This window comes from Myodes glareolus, chromosome 15 (assembly GCF_982192425.1).
Source record: "Myodes glareolus chromosome 15, mMyoGla1.1, whole genome shotgun sequence".
Classification (NCBI taxonomy): Eukaryota; Metazoa; Chordata; class Mammalia; order Rodentia; family Cricetidae; genus Myodes; species Myodes glareolus.
Window position 1 is genome coordinate 70,834,852 of NC_142040.1, and position 23,050 is coordinate 70,857,901.

General features: G+C 49.7%; 1 protein-coding gene across 2 annotated transcripts in view; it reads right to left on the reverse strand.

Annotated features, from left to right (window-relative positions):
* The window catches only part of Ankrd33b (ankyrin repeat domain 33B), a 75,612-nt gene extending 58,507 nt beyond the window's left edge, over positions 1–17,105 (reverse strand). The window contains exon 1 of one of the 2 annotated variants that reach the window (XM_048457001.3): positions 15,994–17,105. In XM_048457001.3, the coding sequence (XP_048312958.2) occupies positions 15,994–16,350 (357 nt within the window). In that variant the 5' untranslated portion in view covers positions 16,351–17,105. Of the gene's footprint in view, positions 1–4,170; positions 4,316–15,993 lie in introns of those variants that run through there. The other variant, XM_085676583.2, reaches the window with a different exon arrangement.
* Between the last annotated feature and the right edge of the window lie 5,945 nt (positions 17,106–23,050).

Sequence of the window (23,050 nt, forward strand, 5' to 3'; positions counted from 1 at the left end):
CTGAGGGTGTTCCTGGCTGTGCTTTCAAGAAAAAAAGAAATTGACCAAACCTTATCTGTAGGTAAAGCACACTAAAAGCCAAAGTGCAGAGGGACCAAAGTCAGAGCGAAGTTGTACAGTGAAGGACCCAGAAGCATTCACAGAAAGGGGATATCGGAGGACAAAGTGAAGCCAGAGGAAGGGCACGTGTCCCAATGGCGGAAAACAGGTAGTACCAAGTGTGTGTGGGGGAATAACAGACCACCCAGCTTCTGTGACAGGAAGGGAAGCTAGGAGACACTGGATGAAGCTGAGTGAACACTAGATTGTGGCCTCGAAGGAAGAGACTCTAAAGACAGTCCTGTTGACAAAGGTTGGACATGTGGAGGTGAATCCAGTTGTGGAGGCGGATCAGATCAAAGGTCAGGGAGGGAGCATGAATGTAAGCGATGGCCCATCGAACACTGGGAGCCCAGATGGTGGAATTACTTTGAGGGACATGAGGAAAGGTGGACGATCTTCAGGGTTGCAGCCAGAGGCAGGGATGTAATCAGAATCCGATGCAAATGTGCACTTCAGGCAAGGTGAAACGGCAAGCCCCACCAGGCACTGTTGCGCCTCTCTGTACTCCCAGGCTGTGTGAAGTTGAAACAGAAAGACCAGAGTTTGGGGTCAACCTGGACTACACAGTGAGGACCCACCTCTAAAAAGAAAGAGGGGTAAAGGGGAGAAGGGAAAGGAGGGGGATGGAAAAGGGGGAAAGGGAGGGGAAAGGAGGGAAAAAGGGAAAGGAGGAAGAGGTAGAAGGCAGCAAGGTAAACCCCAGTTCCAAATCATCAGGAATTTCTAGCAGTTACAACAGAGCATTGGCCCAGGGATCCTGGGAAGCCCAATACTGCCGGACAGGCCACACCTCTAAGCCTGGAGGGAACAGCAATATGGAAAGTGGGAGAAAACAGACAGGAGGAATCCTGCTGATCCAACTGTCAGAGACCCTCAGGACAGCAGCCCGGGCTGAGCAGGCAGCTTGGAGGCTTGGCCAGCAGCAGATCTTACTGCTAAGCTAAGGCAGAACCAGCCAGGGCTCTCTGGAGACACAGAACCAATAGGAGGTTCAGGCGTGGATTGATTTATTTTAAGGAGCTGGCTCACATGATTGTGAGGTCGGCAAAGTTCAAAACCCACAGGACAGCCCTGGAGGCTGAAGATAGGCAGGAGTTTGTGCAGTGGGACTGTTGGGTTTCAGGTTGTCTATCTGTGCTGTGTTATGGCTGTTGTGTGTGCATACTCCTGTAGGCATGTGTGGGTGTATGTGGGAGGGCACATATACATGTGTGTGCATGCAGGTGGAGGTCAGAGGTTGATATAAAGCATCATGATCCAATTAAACATTGAGCTCACTGATTTGGCTAGGTGGGCTGGTCAGTTGGGTCCAGGGAGCTGCCAGGGTTACAGACACGCACCTTCCACGGCCACAGATGCTGGGTCTTAACTCACGTCTCTGTGCTTGTGTGGCGAGCTTTCTACTCACTGAGTCATCCCCTAAACCCTGCTTTTGTTTCTGTACGTTAGAGGCAGGGTCTTACTCTAACTCACGCTGACCTAGAACTCAGGATGAACTTGCCCAAATCCTCCTGCCTCAGCCTCCCAAATGCTAGGATTGCAGGCTAGAGCCATCATACCTTGCAGCACTGACACCTGGAGGCAGGGTTTCATCTTCAGAAAACCTCTAGCTTTGTGTATAAAGTGCCCACTGATCAGATGAGACCCCCTCACATTACAAAGGGTGACTATTGATTGATACTGACATTGACCACAGTTCCAAGTCCCTATGAAGCAATACCTAGACCGGTGTCTGATTAACTGTGTCACTACTACAGCTAGCCAAGCTGATTCAGAAAATGAGACTGCACAGGAAGAAGAGACTAGACTGGGGAAAGGGCCTCGGAGAGAAGGAAAGAACTGAAGGCCTGTGGACCAGGTGGCCCAGGAGGGGCCAGGACACAGGCAAGTGGGAAGTCAAGCGAGATACAGGGCTGCAAGCAGGAAGCAGCAGAGAATCGACTTTCTGACCGAGACTGTTTCTGGGGGTGGTTGTTTGGTTTTGGTTTTTGTTTTATTTTGTTTTTGTTTTAAGTAAAAGTGACTTTCAGAGCTGGAGAAAGTGGAACACACTTGTGATCCTGGCACTCACGAGGATGAGGCAAGAGGATCATTTTGAATTTAGGGCCATCCATACTACCAAATCAGTTCATGGCCAATCTCAAAAATAAAAAAGAAAATAGAAAAAGAAAAAGGACTTTCAAAGTCACACACATATTGTTCTATTGATGTGTTCTCAAACTGCACGTCTCTTCTGCAGCAGAGATATTCAAACACACAATGCTCTTCTTATCCCTTCAGCATCCAATGCTGTTCTCATAGCAGAAACTTCGACATGGCCATCCTTACGAATGCCATTGCTCAGCAGTGACTTTCCGTGTCATTGAGAAATGCAGAGGCATCCTGCATTTGCTGGTGTGCACACCACACACAGTCCAACCCACTGCAAACAAAGCCGGCATGATGAAAAGTCCCCTCCATAAACTAAAGCTAAGGAATAAAAAGAGTGTCTTCAGGGTTGGAGACCCCAATAAAATTGCTCGCAGAACTTCAGTCCCTGTGAGTGACAGCCTCTAACAGGCAAAGTAGGCTTTATCTTTTTAAGATCACCCCCAATGCATCCACACCTCCCTGCAAATAAACCCAAAGGATTCAAATTTGTTTATCCACAAAAGGAAACTAAAAATGATTTTTTGTTTGTTTTGTTTTGTTTTGTTTTTTTGAGACAGGGTTTCTCTGTATAACAGCTCTGCCTATTCTGGAACTCACTTTGTAGACCATGCAGGCCTCAAACTCACAGAGATCTACCTGCCTCTACCTCCCGAGTCCTGGGGTTAAGGGTGTGTACTACCAATGCCTGGCTAAAGATGATCATTTTTAATAAAAACAAAGTCACCAGTTTCTCTAGTGTGTCTTATGTCAGAGTGTCCTAGAGAATCTTTTTACTTCTCCTGCACATAGGGGAGCAAGAAGTCCTAACTCCCCTTCCCCACTCTAACCGGGGCTCTCTACCTCCCTTAAAGACCACCCCCCCCAAGAAGACAGCTCTGTCTGTTCTGTGTCCCCCTGCTGCATGATGGCTTTCATATGACAAAGAGCATTCTGTAGGGCTGGAAGAAAGCTCACTGGGGATAAAGTGTTGGCTACATAAGCATTAGGACCTGAGTCTGGATCCCCAGTCCTCACGTAAACGACAGGAGTGATGTGTGCACATCTGTAACCTCGGTGCTGGAAGAATGAAGGGCACACAGAGGCAGGTGGATCTGGACTCACCGGCTAGCCAGTCTAGGTAAAACGAAGAGCTTCAAGTTCAGTGAGAGACCCTGACTCAAAAACTACAGTAGGGCGTGATCAGGTGATCATAGAAGACAGCCCGACATCGAGGGTCAGTCTCCACATGCACTGACTCAGTGAGTGTACGCTCACAGATGAATACGTACGTGCACATACAAACACAAACACCCAGTGTAAACTGAATGCCTGGTCCAGCTGGTGCCTGCTGGGGGAACCCCCACCATCACAGCCAACCAATCAGCAAGGCCTGGTGCAGCCCAGCATGGAACACAGGGCATAGAGATGCCAAAATGTGCAAGAGTCTCTTCTTCCCCTGCCTCACAGTGCCCACTGAGGGCCTTAGAAACTTCTGGAAACATGTTCCAGCCTGCTCAGGGCATTTGTACACCAGGGAGAAGAAGGTCACCACAGTTCAGCAAGCTGGGCTCAATTATTAACTAGGTGAGTGAGCCTGGCTTTTCTGCACCTGCACCTGCACTTTCTAGAAACCCACCCATGTCCTCCATCCGAAGAAAGGAAGCTAGTGCCACTACAAGCCACAGCTGGGGGACAGCCAGGTCAGTGCCTGCTATTTTTAGCAGATGACTATTGTCCCATGAATTGTCAAGCAGTGATGCTGAAGCATTAGGCAGAAACAGCGGAGTGGGCGGGGAGGGTCCTTTGGAGCTGGCACTGGGCCCACACAGAGGGAAACAGAAGTTGAAGGAAACTTCTAAATTCCACCACAGCTGCTCGTTGACCCCAACCTCAGACCCAGGATGGGCCAGCAAAGCAGAAACCTTTGCTCTGACTTACACTCAAGGAAGATGAAAACCTGTGACCATCCACTGACAGGACAGCTGCAGTCCCTTGCGATCCTCCCTCCAAGGTCTGGGTGCCTCTGGCTGCCTCCATCTGCCTCTCCCCTGATTACCACAGCAACACCTCGGGGCCCTCTCGCTCCGAGTCGGGGTGCACCCAGGTATTTGCCACAGCTGCCCTTTCTAGAACAAGAGTCCTTGACACGTGACTGTGCAAGAATTCCACTCTCTGTATAACCGAGGATGACCCTGAACTCTTGGTCCTCCTGTCCCTACCGCCAAAGGGCTGGTATTACAACATGTACCACACCAGCTTACATTTTTTTCCCTCCCTTCCTTCCTTCCTTCCTTCCTTCCTTCCTTCCTTCCTTCCTTCCTTCCTTCCTTCCTTCCTTCCTTCTTTCCTCCCTCCCTTCCTCCCTGACAATGTCTCTCACACTATAGCCCAGACTGGCCTTCAGATTCACAGCAGGCAATCCTCCTGCCTCAGCCTCTTAAATGCTAGGATTACAGGTCTAAGTCACCACAACCAGCTCCATTTCCTTAATTACCCACTTTTGACTTAAACGTTTGCCTTGCTTCCACCTGACTCTGGGCTAAAGTGCAGCCAGCAGTACTGAGAAATGTCCTGGATAGTAATTCACTCCCAGAAGCCACAACTGCCGCCTGAACATCTACCCCTGAGCGAAAGCTTCCTGTTTAAGGACCTCATGTATCCACACAGAAGCATGGGAAGGTGCTGCCATTCCCATGGACCTTTTCCTTTCAGACCTACAGAAAACCAGATCAGAGAGAAGGTGCTGGGTGGAAGAAGGCGCTTGTTGCCAAGACCGACAAGAGGACTGAAGCCTCCCTGTGGCTCTCTGACCCCCATGAGCACCGTGGTACACATCTGTCCACACACATACAAAGAAAACAAATAAGTACAAAAAGTATTTTACAGGGCTGGAGTGTTGGCTCAGCCACTAAAGGTGCTGGTTGCTCTTGCATAGGACTGGGCTTGGTTTCCAGCACTCACTGGTAGCTTACAACCATCTTAACTCCAGTACCAAGGAACCCAAAGTCCTCTTCTGTCCTTCGAGGGCACCAGGCAGGCACATGGCGCTCATACATATATGCAGGCAAAACACTCATACCCACAAAATAGCAAAATAAATCAATCTTTAAAAATATATTTTAAGTTGAGGTCTTTGATCCAATTGAACTTAAGTTTTGTGCATAATGATAGATATAAATCTATTTGCATTCTTCTACATGTTGATACCCAAAGACCTCAACATAAAACCAACCACTCTGAACCTCATGGAAGAGAAAGTGAGAAGTATACTTGAATGCCGTAGCACAGACACTGAGAGCAACAATTAATAAATAGGACTTCCTGAAACTGAAAAGCTTCTGTAAAGCAAGGACATGGTCAACAAGACAAAAACGGCAGCCTATAGAAAAGATCTTCACTAACCCCACATCAAACAGAGGTCTGATCTCCAAAATATACAAAGAACTCAAGAAATTGGTCATCAAAAGAACACATAATCCAATAAAAAATGGTGTAGAGACCTAAACAGAGAACCCTCAACAGCTGAATCTAAAATGGCTGAAAGATACTTAAGGAATTATGTTCAATATCCTTAGCCATCAGAGAAATGCAAATCAAAACAACTCTGAGATTCCATTTTATACCTGTAAGAATGGCCAAGATCAAAAACAGTGATGACAACTTATGCTGGAGAGGATGTGGGGTAAAGGGAACAATTCTGCATTGCTGGTGGGAATACAAGCTGGTACAGCCACTTATCACTATGGCAATTTCTCAGAAAATTAGAAAACAATCTACCTCAAGACCCAGCAATACCACTTTTGGGTATACACCCAAAGAAAGCTCAAGGACATGTGCCGAACTATGTTCATAGCAGCATTATTTAGCATAGCTAGAACCTGGAAACAACCTAGATGCCGCTCAATGGAAGAATGGGTAAGGAAAATGTGGTACATTTACACAATGGAGGACAACTCAGCGGTAAAAAATAATGACATCTTGAAATTTGCAGGCAAATGGGTGGATCTAGAAAAAACCACATTGAATGAGGTAACCCTGACCCAGAAAGACAAATATAATGTGTACTCACTCATGAGTGGCTTTTAGACATAAAGCAAAGAAAAAGCAGCCTACAACCCACAATCCTAGAGAACCTAGATATCAACGAGAACTCTAAGAGAGACACACATGGATCTAAATAGGAAGGAGAAAAAGACAAGATCTCCTGAGTAAATCAGGAGCGTGGGGTTCACAGAAGAGGGTAGAAAGGGAGAGGGGAAGAAGGGAAGGGAGCGAAGAGAAATGTATAGTGCAGTAAAAACAATAAAAATATAATAAAATCATAAAATCATATATTATTTTAAAGACAGATTTAAAAGAGAGCAGATGCGGGAATGGGGTGCGGGAAGGAGGTGCGGGAAGGGGGTGCGGGAAGGGGTGCGGGAAGGGGGTGTGGGAAGGATACTGGAAAGATAAAGATCAGCGCTCAACTGTGGCTTCACTCCTTCACTAAGCCCGCATAGCATCCAGCAAAGCCAACAGTCACGGCCGGCAGCTGGCAGAGACGGTAAGAGGACTGGCATCTAGTGGCAGAGGTCACCTGAAGCTGCAGCATCCGTATTCAGCAGACTGGGTTGGAGTGGCCCTCCGTAGCCAGGAGGCCGCTTCCTGGGTCAGCAGCTTAAGGAGGCTCGAGACACTGAGCATAGGAACCCACTCTGGGCCAGGCTCATTTCAGCCCACGTCACCAAAGGTAAATTTAAGCAGAAAGCGAAGGTGGCATCAGGGGGAACCCCCACTAACGTCCTGAGACAGTTAACAGGCCCACAGGAAGTTGCGCTCTTCAACGCTTGTCCTTGATGCCAGTACCCCACATATGACACAACAGCACTACCAGGAACTTGACATGGCTGCAAACCACAGATGGAGTCAAGCTGTACCTGTACTGCAAGTACGTATGTGTGAGCATGTGTGTTAATGTGTGTATATGTATGCAGGCGTGGTGGGCAAGTGTATGTGCTTATACACTATGCCAAAGTGTGTCCACGCGTATGTGCGCTGAAGTATGTGCATGCACGTGTGTACAGACATGGGTTTTAGGATGTAGGCATGCATTGTGTGAGAGGGTGTGTGCATACATGTGTATGAGTGTGTCTGTGTGCCTCTGTGTGAGGGCATGTGCACAAATGTGTGGGTGAGGGCATGCGCACGCCTGTGTTCAATTCTGTGCACTTTAACCCACATATGTTAGGTGCTGTCCCATCCCCGGGGCTCCTCCAGTTGTCTTTCTACAGCAGCTCTGCCTTCTCCAGCTTAGAGTTGCCCTCTGTCTCTACAGTCACACTATTCAAGAGTGTCACAGTCTTTAATGAGCGCTTTTCATCAGCATGGCTTCCTTGTTTTCCTCCCCCACTCCCAGAACTGGATACTGGGCCCAGGGCCCCACACATGCTACTTGAACTGTTACCACTGAGATGCACGCCTCCTTTGACTTGAGTCTCACTAAGTTGCCCAGGCTGGCCTTGAACTTCTGATCTTCCTGTCTCAACTTTCTCAGAAACTGAGATTATAGGCTTGCACTAGGAGTCCCAACTTCTCTATTTTAACCAACTTTATAGAAGAACACTCTCCTAGCATATGAGGCCCGAGGCTCCAACCTCAGCATCACTAACTAAATAAACAAACAACAAATACATATTGTTGGAGAAATGGGTACTGTAAATGCACCACCCTTAACTGACACTTCCCACAAGCACCTCATCATCCACACACCTGTCTGTGCCTTGCTCAGCTGAGACATCCCAGGACGGATGCTGGGAACCAAACTGGAGGCTTCCAGAAGGACAGGAAGAACTCTCAGCCTGTAAGCCATCTCTCTTCCCAAATTCTTAATATCTTACCTCATCGACAACGCAAGTTCCTGAGGGCAACAAAAGGCTCTAGGATCACATTCACACTCTGTTTTTGCCGTGTTCCTCACGACTCTGTGGCTCCCATCCGTCACCCTCCCTGCCCAGTTCTTTCCCTTAGCATTGCTAGGTGCCCATGTAGGTATCTGCAGGCTTGACAGGCATTGGGTATGGATGGGCCCCCTCCCTCATAATTAATTCCTTTTAAAAACCAAGAACTGGAATAGTAAGACGCAAAAGACCTGTCAAAGGAAAGGGACCCGAGTTCTAGCTCTGGCCCTGGGAGGAGACGACATTCTGGACTTCCTGGAAGGTCACCAATCTATCAGTATCTAGCACTGCTATCAGGAATTCTGACTCCTTAAGATTACACTATCTAACAGGAGATTTTACACACCATTGCTCCCTCCTGGAAGAGTCAAGTCAAACATGCCTGTCAGTCACCTGACAGGGAAATGACCATTGAGAAGGCTGTTCCAGAGACTTTTGCAATAGCGTAAAATCTGCCTGAAATATAAGTTGGGAAAGTGGACCCTCTGGCCACTTTTCACGCTCACCCGGGAAGAGTGTCCTACAGAGTAGTATCTCTGGCCATGGCCCATGCTCGGCCATTGAGAGTATTCTGCTCTGCAATGGTCTCTTTGGCCACTGGACAACCTCACCCACTGGGAATAATGCAATTTACTCCGTAATAAATTCCTACACCATACGCACCATTCTGTGCATCTCATCTGAGTTCTTTCCATGGAGATCAGGAAGTTAAGGGAAGGCAAGAGGAAGATCACAATGGCATTGATTACACACCAACTGCCTACATGAATTACTTCCCAACCTTTTTGAATGAAACACATTGCCTTTGCTCAATTCAACAACTTGTTTTCTTCTTATTCTTTCTAATAAAAAATAAGATAACATATTGTTTTACATAAGGGATTATTTTGGCTCATGTATGCCCTGTGGCTATGATTTAGAATTCCTACCCCAATAAGCTAAAACAGCGGTTCACAGGAAATTAAAAGGGAAGGCTGAAGGCAATTCTAAGCAAAAAGACTAAGGTCTCAACATACCCAATCTCAAGCTAAACTACAGAGCTATAGCAACAAAAACAACATGGTATTAGCACAAAAACAGATATGTAAATAGACTAAAGAACCCAGATTTACATCCACACAACCACAGCCACCTAATTCATTACAAAGACCAAAGCCACACACTAAAAAGAGAACAACTTCAGCAAATGATGTCGGGGAAGCTGGATGTCCACGTGCAGAAGAAAGAGCCTGGACCCTTATCTCTCATTGTACAAACGTCAACTCCAAATGAATCAAAAACCTCAATGTAAAACCTGAAACTGCTGTAAGAGTGCACTGTAACACACAAACACAGGTAACGATGTCTAAATAGGAATCCCGTTGCTCGGGAAATGAGGCCAACAATTGAAAACAGGATCACATGGAACCCAGAGGCTTCTGGACAGCAAAAGAAACAGTCAATCAAGAAAAGCAGCGGCCAACACAGTGGGAGAAAGCCCCTTGCCAGCTAGACATCCAACAGAGGATGTACCTAACATCCCACGTGCTAACATCCCAGATCCCGTATGTGGAAGTCAAGGACAACTGAGATTCTCGAATGTGGCAGCAAGTGGCTCTATCCTCTGAGCCTTCCTGCCTGCCCCAAGCCCTCCTGTTAGCAGCTATGAAATGAAAGGGGTCTATACATTATCTTACTATAAAATGGACATTGAGTGTCCCTCAAAAGTTCTTGTGTTGAAGGCTTGATCCTAGCTTGGATCACTACTGGAATGTGATAAAACTTTAGGAGGTGGAGCGTACTGGGAGGACGTTAGATCATTAGGGAAAAGTTTTTGAATGAATAATAGTGCCTCAGCCCCCTTTTCTTCCTTTGCTTTTTGACGGCCATGAAGTGAGTAGCCTCCTCCATCTTATGTTCCCACCACGCTATACCATGCAGCCACAGGCCTAACCCAACAGGCCCAAGCGACTGTGAACGGAAACCTTTGAAACTGTGAGCCAAGATAAACCATGTCCTGGAGCACGTGCAACTTGGCATGCATGTGGGGAGGGTCAGAGGACAGTTTTCTCCTCCCACCCTTATGAGGTTGTTAGCCATGTGTAGCAAGTGCCTTTCCCTGCTGAGCCATCTTGTCAACCCCCTCACCTGTTCTGAAATGACCACCCTCTCATCACTGCCTCCTGGGAGCTGAACTCTGAGTCAAAGGCTCTTTCGGTGGTCTGGAAGCCCCAGGCATCCTGGAGACATGGAGACTGAATGAGCATCATTAAACCAACTCAGAGAAGCCAACAGAGAGCAACCCCCGCCAGCGCAACCACACTGCTCTAACGGGGCTGCCCTCAAGCTGTGACCTCCTGAGCTCCCAAGTACCTCCTGTGAACTCAAATAGACATACATACACACATACCACTGCTCAGCAGGTAAGCATCCAAAGGCCTGAAATCTGATGGAGACACCCAGGGAAGGGCAAACCGTAGTCCTGGATCTACCTCATCTTCCCTCAGGTAGACTGACAAAAGGAAGAGCCTCTCTCCCCCTTCCCCCGCCGCACCCCGAGCTCACAGTTCCCCCACTGAGAGAAAAGTCTGTTGTCTCCACTTGAACTTGACCTGTGACTTACTTCAGCAGAAGCGGAATTAAACCTGGGCCAAAACTGGCCTTCCTGAACCTGCGTGTGCCACAGAAAGCCAGCAGGACCAGCCTGCTGGAAGACCAGCGGTCACGAGGAGCAGAGATGAGTCATCAGCCAGGACCATCCTGGTCTTGCCATCTGCAGTTTGCCACCAGCTGGGAGCAAATGGAAAATCTTGCCTCAGTAGGCTGCACTTGGTTAGCCTCAGCAGAGTGGTTACTACTGAACCCCTGGGGCTTCCTGGGTGTGAGTTCCATGGTGCTATCTATGACTTGTGTAAATGTCCTGTATAGCCCCTGGGTTAAAAACTTGGTTGTACTCCTACTAAACAGACGGAGGGGCCAGGCATGAGGTTGTTACAGTCCTCAAAGGAGACTACAAGACTGAGGCGCCTACTGCTGCATCAAGGCAAACTTCCTAGACCACGGCTTTGCAGTCCCGGCCATCCAGCACGCAGAGACAAAAAGTGATAGGCCTATAGGGGTATAGGGGCTTGGGCTGGAAGCCGCACAAGGATGAAGCCAGACGAATATATTTTTCTCAAATATGTTTGTTGTAGGTACACAGGACTGAGTAACAAATAACACAGCCACAGATAACTGACATCCTCATACCTAAACTATAAGCTCCTCTCTATGGATGCTAGGCCTAGACACATGCCCAAGGTCGCCAGAAAAGGAAGAGCTGGCCACCTACCACAGGCCCCGTCTTCCCTGGCCACCTACCACAGGCCCAGCCTTCCCAGGCTCACTTGATCACTTGAGCTGATTCACCTTTTTTTAGTATTAAATGTTTTCATTTATTTTACATACCAACCAAAGTTTTCCCCCCTCTTCTCTCTTCCTGTTCCCTCTCCCCACCTCCCATCTATCCCCACCCCAGTCCTCTCCTCCTCCATTCAGAAAGGGGCAGGGCTTCCATGGGAGTCAACGAAACATGGCATATCAAGTTGACAAGGACCAAACTCTCCCTGCAACAAGGCAGAAGGAGGCTTAGAGAATAGGTTCCCAAAAGCTGAGCTGATTCACTTTTAATGCAACCCTTGGAGTTCCCAGTACAACACTATCCAATGCCCTTCCCTCTCCTTCCTGACACTCCAGAGTGAAACCCAAACAAGAACACAGTGGGTGAGGGAGGAGGCTCAGTGAGTAAAGACTTAGCCACACAAGCACAGGAACCTAAGTTTGAACCCCTTGGACCCACATAAAGCCAAGCTCCATACTGTGGGGCTACAATCCCAGTCTCATAATCAATCACAACGTTCCTACGACAAGATGGAAGGCAGACAACAGCAAAAGAAGCCTTTCCCTATGTGCACTGGCCCCTGGCAAGCACTGGAGTGTCGAGGCCAGAACCCACTCTCCATAGTAACTGGCACAGACCTGAAAGCTCAGCTTCCCTGTGAGTAAGCCAGTTTCTGTGCATGCGCAGGGTATTTGAGGCCTAGGAGAATGGAGGGCTGTGCATGAATTCCAATGCTGTGACCCTCGCTTTAAAAAGAGGAGATTCCTACATTCATCACAAATCCTTCATTAAAAAATATGCAACAAATTTCCCAATTGCGTTTCAAGGGGAGCGTGTTGATCACACCCAAGTATCTGTAAAACAGGAGATGCAAGCCTCTTTCATGAGGGGAGGTACCCCACGCTGGGGGACTTTGCTATGCTGGTAATAAATGAACAGTGACTTTGGGCAATTTCCTGAGATGTCACCATACAGAGGCACTTTAAGCTTTTCAGGCATAGCCTGGCCCAGGTATCTGACATCATACTGCCCTCCCAACTACAATGGCACAAATAAGTCTTCCGTTTTGCTGCTAATGAAGGAGAGCCGTCATGGATGCAGGAGTAAGCCTGACTGACACGCTACGTGGCAAAAAAAAAAATTAGGAAAGGGTTTCTGGAGGGGTTCCCCATCCTTTAATGAGGATAACCAACCTATGTCCAAAAACAGCGCTCCTGGAAAATTAAGTGATAAATACTTAAATGCTACACCGTCAGTCCTGAGATCCTTTCAGAACACTGATTTGGCAGCAGATTTGCGTGGCCACTAACATCCCCTAGTTTCCCATGCGGTCCTCAGCTACCTGGGGCTCAGACTGGGCTTGTGAAGAAGTGAGCTATTCAGTCACTTCAACAGTCTTTAAAAGCCCCTGCCGTCGTGGGCCCAACCTTCCTGATGCTACGACCCTTTCATACAGTTCCCTATGTTGTGGTGACCCCCAAGCATAAAACGATTAGTTGCTATTTCATAACTGCAATTTTACTACTGTTATGAATCATAATATAAGTATCAGACATATGCCTCCTATGAAAGGGTTATTCAAAGGGGTCTCGGCCCACAGGTTGAGAAGCGCTGCTTCAGAGGCTCCTGGGAAGCGGGGGGGGGGGGGGGGGCCCTCAGCAGAGGCACTCACCAGCTGTCACCCACTGTTAATGCAATCACTCACTATTATTCCGCCAAAGCTCTTAGACCTGCCTTAAAGTTTACGTTAGGACAAATGATCAACCCATAGACCAGGCTGGGACACTCACTGCTCACTGACCTTTGTACTTTGCCCCCCTCTCTGCCCAAAGACAGTCCTCCTGGTGCTCAGATGACACCTACCAGCAAATGACCATTTTAGGGACAATCTCGGTCCTTGGTGTCTCAACACAGGGCTAAGTCAGCTCTGGGCTTAGATGGGGGGAGGGTGGAAAGGCCTTCCAGAGAAAATACCTTATGAAGCGAGTCATGTGATCACTAGAAGGCACGTGAACTGCTACAGACCGGAGGGGTCCCTGGCGAGCTGACACTCTAGTTTCCCTGTATTTCTCAGGCAGCTAGGGAGGATGGGTACTCTTCTCCTTGCCTAGGTGGCCCTGTCTAGCCTTGGCTCCCACAGTCCTTCGTCTACGCTCCAGGCCATGACCAAACCACAGTGCACCTGCCACCAGCCCCTGACTCCACCCGCCTGACCAAAATGTCTTCTGCCACGGACTCCCTAAATCTCTTGCTTTCTCCTCAATAACTAATGGTAAAAATGCAATCTGGGGGCTGGAGAGATGGCTTAACAGTTAAGAGCACTGGCTATTCTTCCAGGGAACCCAGGTTCAATCCCCAGCACCCACATGGCAGCTCACAACTGTCTGTAACTCCAGTTCCAGGGGATCTAACACCTTCACACAGACATATACGCAGGCAAAGCACCAATGCACATAAAATAAAAATAAATATTTGTTTTTAAAAAGAATGCAGTCTGTTGCTTTCACAGGGTACACAGAACATTAAACCAGAAAAGGAAAGGTTGGAGAGCTGTTCCCACTGATCCTAGGCCTCTGACACAGAGATTAAAAAGCCCAGGGCCCTATCCTCGGGTCTCCAGGGGCATCTGATGGGTACAAAGAGGTGGAGGCTCAAAGCAGAACAAAGGCCCTTCAGTCTCGATCTCCATAATCAAGGGAAGAAAAAAAAAACAGAGCAAAATACCTAGCACAAGAGCCGCCACAAGTCTGGACTACATTCTCTTCAGAACGAGAGAGAAGTAAATGACGGAATACTGGGGTGAGAGAAGGTAAAGGAGGGGCCGTGCGTGCTGGACTCCTCCGGGCTCCGGGGCAGGGCGGCACTTCAGGCTCACAAACTGTGCAGAAGGGGCCTCTAGGGGCAAACAGGAACTGCTCGGAGGCTCCTACCTGGCCCCGAGCCTCCGGGCGGGGGAGGGGCTCTACAGGGGTCCTAGAATTTGGTCTGTCCTGCTCAAGCCTCCGATGGACGGTTTAACTTCTCAGCTTTTCTCGCGGCTTTCAAACTTTGATTATTGTTTGTTTGTCTGCCCGTCCCCCGACAGAAGGCACAATAAACCTGAAGAGGCCAGCGGCCACTCACAGGTGAAGGCTTCCAGTGAAGACCACCCCAAACATAGAAACCCTAAGTCACAGGCGATCGTTTCAAGATGCGGCTTTGCTTGCTCAGAAAGGAGAGGTTTCTACTGGGAACACCTGACCCGGAAAACTCGCTTAGTTAAACTGAAAGTGGAGCAGAGAAACAGCCCCTGGAGCCTTCCCTCCTACGGCATGCCAGCTGGAACAGCCACCACAGGGCACCAGGGTGGTACTGCCTTCATCATACAGGTCTCCCTGACATATCACAAGCACGAACCGTTCCTCCAAGTTCGGTGCTGCCGGGTTATCGAAAGCCAGAAAGTGACACACTGGTTTCATACTTGCCAAAGTCTGACCCAGACTGCAGTCAGGAGCAAACCACTGCACACACACAGCCCCAAGATAAACCAAAGGCACGGGGTCACCACGTCCCTAGATTAAAGCGCTTATTTTCTGTCAGCCGTGACGCCCAAGCAGAAGCACGGGCGTCCCTAATTTGTGCAAGGCTGAGTCTGCAGAAACCCCGGGGCCTCCGGGAACATAGAAATCAGGTGAGCTTGTTTGTCCACCCAGAAGAGACTAATGGGGTCACTTTCCTTGTCCGTGATCAGTGGGAAGAGCTCTCCAACTTTTACTTTTCTGTTTCGAAACTTTCTTGTTTTTTTCTGAGCGTTGGCATAATTAATGGAAACTGCCTCGCTCCCTTACTTCCCTGAGTGCCGACCCCCAGTGTGCGCCGCTACTGTGCTGCGCAGCACCGGATCTGCCTGAAGGGTGGCTGTGAGGGCTCGCAGGCTTCGACCTGCAGCGGTGACCGCAGATAAGGCTGGCAGGTCGCCGCGCGGGCCATTAGGAGAAGCAAGGGAAGACAGGGCGGTTTGTGTAAGGAAAGAAACTGAAGCTTTCAAATCTTACTCCGGACACCAACGTGTTAGGCAAGGGCAGCGGGAGGGGCCGAGGGGACAAATGGGACTGGAGAGTGAGGGTAGGAAAAGGTGGTCCCCTGCAGAGGAGTAGAGACCGTTACCTACCTGGGGCCTGGGGAAATGTAGCAGTCATTAAGGCACTAAATAGAAGGGACTCCGGGACCCTCCCCCAAACCTCCAGGGAGAAGTAGGGGATCCCCGGGGCGAAAAAGGGACGGGACCGGGATACATTTTAGGAAGCTAGGATGGGTCATCTTCCGCAGGTTCCGCCCCTGAGTAGAGCAAATAGTGTCCCAGTACCCTACGCCACACAGGAAGCCTTTCGGTGCTCTGGGCGGCAGTCGATCCAGAGGTGGGGTGCCATGGGGGTCTGGGCGAGGGAGGAGAGTGGAGGGGACCCAACCCAAACCCAGGCTTACCCGGCCGTTGCGGTCAGTCTCTCGTACCTCCTCGGAACTCGGCCCGCGCAGCACTAGCGCCCGCAGCAGCCCCACGTCGTTGGTGCAGGCGGCGCGCAGGAGGGTCGCCGCCTCGGGGACGCCCTCCGGGACGCACTCCGCGCTCTCCGAGCCGCACTCCTCCTCGCCGCCGGGAGGATAGAAGGAATCGTCTGATGCTATGCTGCGGGTGTCCGGCAGACTCGAGAAGTCTTCGTACTCTTCATAGTCCCCTGGGTCGTCCTCTGTCTGCGTTCCCCGGGGTGGCGTCGGCGACTGCGGGGATGACAAGCAGCGCGTCCCGTCGCCCTCCGGCCCGGGCCCAGCCAGCAGCACCATGCTGAAGGCTTAGGCGCGGGCCGGGGGCTAGGGTGCGGGTTAAGGGACCCGGACTCGGGGCGCGCCCCGAGGTCACCGATTCTTGCCCCTTGCGTTCGCAGAAGAGCCAGGGGCCCCTGCGCGCTCCAGCCTGGAGGAAAGCGGCGCCAGGCGGCTGCGCTCCCGAAGCAAAGTCACTGGCGACTGGAGAAAAGCCCCTGGGGTGGGAGGAGCCGCGGGGGCTTTCCCGGCGCTGCCGCCGGGAGGGGTGAAAGCTGAGCGGCGGGCGGGGCGCCTTTCCAGCTGGTGTCCCGAGCTCAGCGGGGGTCCTCTCCTGACCGCGCCACTGCCATCCTGACGTTTTTCCCCGGAGCAAGGAAAGGCACGCGCGGGAGAACACGAAGCTGTAACACGAGAGGCTGAAAGCCAACGTGAGGGTCAGAGGGCGCACCGCCCCTCCCAGGGTGGCTCCCTGGGGACCCCGATGTTGAAGGACGCCAAGAGCTGAGCGGGTTTCCTAGCGTCGGAAAGTACCTGTCCCGGGAGAGCCACCCCCTTCTCACTCTCCAGAATGTTCTGTAACCAGCCCCGGGGCGGGAGGAGGAGCAATTTCTCCCGCAGCCGCACGACCTGTCACCTCCCGGGCAGCCCGAGCTTTAGGGCCAGTTGCCACCCTGGAGACTTCCTGGACAGGCTCGAGGAGCACCGAAAGACGTCCACTCAGGGGTGGGCGGTGAAGCCGTCCACTTGGGAGGAAACTCCCCCTGGGGGAGAACCTGCCCCAGCGACGATCTTGTCCCAAATAGGAACTGGAGGCTGATTTGGTACGACTAAACCGAAAGGGAGACGGGGTCTATAGACTCTTTGAATAATGCAGAACCCATGCTGTCTGTGGCTGGCTGGTTGGCCTAAAAGAGATCTTGGAGAGATGAAAAGGTGACCAGGACCTCAAGGGAGGACGTCTGGGTGAGGAGGGACAGCACCCCAGGGTCAGAGTTGTGACGGGCTTCACAGGATCTAATGGATCCTGGCAGATCAGAAAGAGAAGGGGTTGATCCCAGGGGCTGCAGCCAAACACTTTGGAAATTGCAACCACTGGCCTCGGATATCGTCAAGTACCAGTAGCACCCGAAGGCCTTTGTGCGTCCGTCCCGGGGGCTGTCTGTCGGGAAGCCTGTGTAAGGATTTGTCACCTGGAGCCCCTCACTTTGAAGAGGAGGAGCTGTGGCCTTGTCCTAGGGGTCATCCCGGCTGTGTCTCACGAGGTGATGAGAAGCCCCTCACTTCTCTCTCACCCACTGCCTCCTAACCACCGATCCTGACGACGTGCCCACCAAGTGAACCAGCCTGTGGGAGACCGAAAGGTGAATAAGACTGAGACATGGGGGGCAAGACGAAAGGACCCTGGTTGCAGGAGGGCAAGTCCAAGGGCATCGTGGAAAAGCGCATGCATTACGCTCCTGACTGGCACTGTAGGTCGAGAGACGTTTGACCCTCGAGGTCCGAGAGCAGTACCCTGTGCCACCCGCACTGAGCCAGTCACCCTGTGTGGTCAGAGAAGCTGGTGTACTCGGGGCTTTCTTTCCGAACCACCCCACCCCATCACGGTTCAGCTTCTCTGTCTCTGTTACTATCCGCAGCTGCATAAATTCCCAAAGGAAATTTCCCCTTTCCATATCGACTTTTGTTACAGGGACTCGGGATTTACAAGGGGCAGTTGCCCCTCTCCCTGCCGCAACCCACGTGTTCTACAGTGGCCTTGCTGGCTTTACTCTCCTCCCTGCTTGGCAGAGTGTTGTTTTTAAAACTCAGAATCCACAATACCACCGCAAGTCCATGGGACCACTCTGGCGGGAGCTTGGGGGGGGGGGGCGGTGCTGTTTCTGAGGATGGGGGAGAAGATAAACGCACTGCAGCCTGGAGGGGGCGGGGTTACCCTGAAGCCAGCTGCAGTTTAACACTGAAGTGGAGGGGGCTGTTGGTTTTCCACTTCCTTTTTTCTTTCTCGGAAATTTAGGCCCAAATAGTGCTGGGATCATTTGTCGTATAAAGATAAACTAGAACGAGACTAGGGTGTAGCTCAGGGGTAAAGTGCCTGTCTAGCATGCCGGAGGTTATAGGTTTGGTTCCCAGCACTTGCTGGGTGGGAGGAACTAGAAATATAGACAGAGACCCACACTGGAGCACTGGGCTGAGCTCCCAAGATCCAAATGAGGAGCAGAAGGAGGGAGAACGTGAGCAAGGAAGTCAGGACCATGAGTGGTGTGTCCACCCACTGAGACGGTGGGACTGATCTAATGAGAGCTCACCAAGGCCAGCTGGACTGGGAGTGGTGGAGCATGTGATCAAACAGGACTCTCTGAATGTGGCTGACAATGAGGGCTGACTGAGAAGCCAAGGACAAAGGCACTGGGTTTTGATTCTACTGCGTGGACTGGCTTTCTGGGAGCCTGGTTTGTTTGGATGCTCACCTTTATAGACCTGGATGGAGGGGGGAGGACCTTGGACTTCCCACAGGGCAGGGAACCCTGACTGCTCTTAGGACTGGAGAGGGATGGGGAGGGAAAAGGGAGGTGGGGAGGAGGTGGAAATTTTTAATAAATAAATAAATTTAAAAGGAGAGAGAGAGTTCTGGTTTTCTTTTACTTGCTGTCCCCCTGTCGTTAAAAGCAGATCCTTGCTCAGCCTGACATTCACTGTGCCTGGAACCCCAGTAAGACGCTGAGGAGAGAACAGTTCGAGGTCATCCTCGGCTACCCGGTAAATGTGAGGCCAGCCTGGACTCCTAAAGACTCAATCTCAAAAAACAATCATGTGTACATGTGTGATATATACACACTCCTTTATCACAAGGGCAATAGATGCTTCATCTTTGAGAAGGTAGAGAAAAGAAACACAAAATCAATATATAGATAGATGAGAGAGAGAACTTTTATTCATTTCAAAGTCAAAATTTATATATTGCATGTACAAAATTCATGTGACAAGGAGGGAACCGCTTACCAAATCTTTAGATAGACACAGGCTTATTTTAAAATCAGTAACATTGAGTGAAATTGTTTTGAGTTTCAAAGGTGATATGTCATATCATATATATTATATACATATGGATATGTATATATATGCATGTATTCACTTTGTCTATGTAGTTTAATGATTTGTCTTTACAACTTTGAAGTGTTTTCAGCACTGCCTTAGAAGAGCTCTGTGTCAGACTTTTCAAACTCAGAGTATGAGGCAGGGGAGGTGACTCAGTAACCGCCTTCGCCTCTAAGTCTAATAACCTGGGTTTAATCCCTGGAATACATGTGCTGCAAGGAGAAAATCAGCTCCAGAAAGTTGTCCTCTGACCTCTACACAAGCATGCACACACACACACACATACACACAAATAAGGAAGTGCATAACTATAGTGTAAAGCCAGGCATGGAGTTGCACACATCCATATAGGAGATGGGGGTAAACAGATGCTGCAAGTCTCAGAAAAGAAAAGGTGGAGGTGGGGAGACGGCTCAGTGGCTCAGCAGATAAGAACTGTACATCTCTAGCAGAGGATCCAAGTTTGGATCCCAGCACCAGTAGTGAGCAGTTCACAACTATTTCACGGGATCTGACACACTCTTCTTGCCTCCATGGGTGCTGCTCTCGTGAGCACAGATTCTCATGTTCACACACACTCCCAAATGGGAAGAAATCTTTAGGGCCCAGAGGTGGCTCACTGACTTCCGCTCTTGCAGAGGACTGGGGTTTGGTTCCTAGTGCCCACAAGGTGTCTTATAACCATCTGTAATTTCAGGTCCAGGGGAGCTAGCATCCTATCATGGCCGCCTCAGGCACCAGGCACACACATGCTGCACATACATGCATGCAGACAAAACGTTCATACATGTATAATAAAAAATTTTTTAAAATAAAAATATCTTTAAAATGGGAGTGTTTATCCCTGGAGATGTTGAGCATGCGCACCCCTATGCTCCCCTTTCCCCCTTTGTTTGCCAGGGGGCAGGAAACCCTAGCAGCAGAGCAAAATGCCCATCCTAAGTTCATAAAATAACATCCGACTGGTTGGTCATGGTGGCACACTCCTGTAGTCCCAGCACTTGGGAAGCTGAGGCAAAAGGCATGCTTGGAGTTCAAGGCCAGCCGGGTCTATGAAATAAGACTATCTCAAAACATTAAAATGGAGAAACAATAATGACCCCCTGTGAGGTCTGGAATTCCCAGCCTTTGAAGTTTTGCTGGGTGGAATTCAGCCTTACCTACAAGGGTTAACTTCGCTATTGTGAGGGTTAAAATATCCCTCCTCCTTGATGGTGAAAGTCACTCTGCGGACCAGAGTAAGCCTTCTCCACGTTGGTGAGATCACGTGACCAGAAAAGCATCCCACCAGAGTCAGTAAGAAGTAATTTTTATGTCATCCTATGGAAGGCAGTTTGACTGGGGCTAAAAGCACATTATGCTGTTGGACAGCCTGGCTCTCCATAGCACTGCGAAGCCGCCAGGACAGTAGGCCTAGTTTCTGCACATCTGTTCCTGGGAGTTTACAGCGTTTGCTTGGCTAAATCCCCTACTCATTTTACGTCTCAGGGAGGACGAGGGGTGAATGACAGGTCTCAGGTTACTGGGGATGACCTTGAACTCACCACCCTCCTTCCTTCTAATCTGAAGGACTGGGTGTACAGGCAAGCAGCACCACACCAACAAACAGCCTACTCTGGACAGTCAAGGTGTTTCTAGCATTCTCCATGGTGTATACAAGTTTGCAGGTATTTCTTTTGAAGAACATTTCATCTCATCTGAAGTGGCTTGGTCTCCTTAAACCCCAACCTGCTTGTTTGTTTGGATTTCATTGTTGTTTTCTTTTTAATTGGTTCTTTAAGAATTTTTGTTTGTTTGTTTATTCGAGACAGGGTTTCTCTGTAGCTTTGGAGCCTGTCCTGGAATTAGCTCTTGTAGACCAGGCTGGTCTTGAACTCACAGAGATCTAGCTGATTCTACTGCCCAAGTGCTGGGATTAAAGGCGTGTGTCACCATCTTCACCAGCTCCTCCCAAATCCATGCCTCCCTTCCCTACGCACTCAACTGTGTATCTTTATTTTTTCCTCATCCATCAAATCCAATTTGTGCTACTCTTTTATTCCTGGATATATGATCTTTCATTGGTGCATGGGCAACTTAGGATGTAGTAAAGAAAACGGACACTCTGGCCAGGCAGTGGTGGCACCCGCCTTCAGTTCCAGCACTCAGGAGGCAGAGACAGGTGGGTCTCCGAGTCTGAGGCCAGCCTGGCCTAAGGAGTGAGTTCCCTGACAGCCAGGGATACTGACTCTCCACCCCCCAGCAGTTATCAATCACCAACAGTCCCTCCACGACTTCATGTCCCCCTCTCCTCTCCAGGCTGGGATTTGGTTGGTGTGAAACTGCATGGGGCTTGTGCATGCTGTCGTAATTGCTGAGTTCATGTGTGCAGCTGCCCTGCTCTGTCCAAAGGACAATGTTCCCATGAATTCATTCTCAGCCTCTGGCTCTTCCTGTCTCTGCTTCCAAAAAAGCCTTGGGGGTGGGGGGAGGTGCAGTAGATGTTCTGCTTAGGGTTGAGCATTCTGAAGGCTCTTATTCTCCACACCTTGGCTCTTTGTGGGTCCCCATGTGGCACCATCTACTGAAAACAGAGGCTTCCCTGATGAGGGTTGAGAGGTGCCTGGATCCATAGCTGAAACCATGTCTATTGCTTTCCCCTCGTGCCTCCGACCTGTCTCGCTACAGGTTCTTTACCCAACAGTAATAGTGCCAGGTATAAGTCTCATTTTGTGGGTCATGACTGAAATTCAGTCAGAAAGTGGCTATTTTGTGAAATCAAGTTTTGCCAGGTAGCCTCAGCTTGCTTTGAATTCTTAGCGCTCCTCCCACCCCAGCCTTCAGAACCCTGGAATTTCAGACATGCACCATCAGTCCTAGCTTTACCTCGAGTATTTCGCTCATTGCTACATTTAAAAGGTAAGTCCAGACTAGGGTACTGGAACGGCTCGGGGCTGTAATCATAAGTGCCTCACGCTGTTCTAAAATGTTGTAACCAGACTCCAGGGAAGACTCCAAGGAAGCATGAAAAAAAAAAATGAATCCCAAGCAGATCTCCTGAGATAAGGCGTTTCTGACAAGCCCCTGTGTTGTTAAGTTGTATAGTGTTGCTTTGCCATTTCTAGCAATACTTTTTAAAAGTTAACTGGGGGAAGAAAACAGTTGTTGGAAAAACATTCCTTGTGTAGTGTGTTAGTGAGAGTTGATTCCTAGCCAGATGCAGGGGGATGGCTTGCAGATCCAGAGAGAACCTGTTTACTCCTTCTGTTAGCCCTGCCGTCTCCAGGTGAGTGGGAATTAAACAGGACCAAGCCTGGAGCTCTCAGATGGGAGTCTGACACAGGAGGATTGCCATGAGTTCAAACCCAGCTTGGCCTACAGTAATGAGTATCAGGATGAAAAAGGGGGAGTGAGGGGCTGGGCCGCTGACTCAGGAGTTAAGAGCCCTTGGTGCTCTTGCGGAGGACCCATTTTGGCTCCCAGCACCCATGACCCACGTTGTATAGCTCACAACCAACTGTAATTCCAGCTTCAGGGACCTGATACCCTCTCCTAGCCTTCGTAAGCACCCACATGCATGTGGGCACACCTGCGTGCCCTGGCACACACAAATACAACTAATTTTAAATGAACGATTAATTTT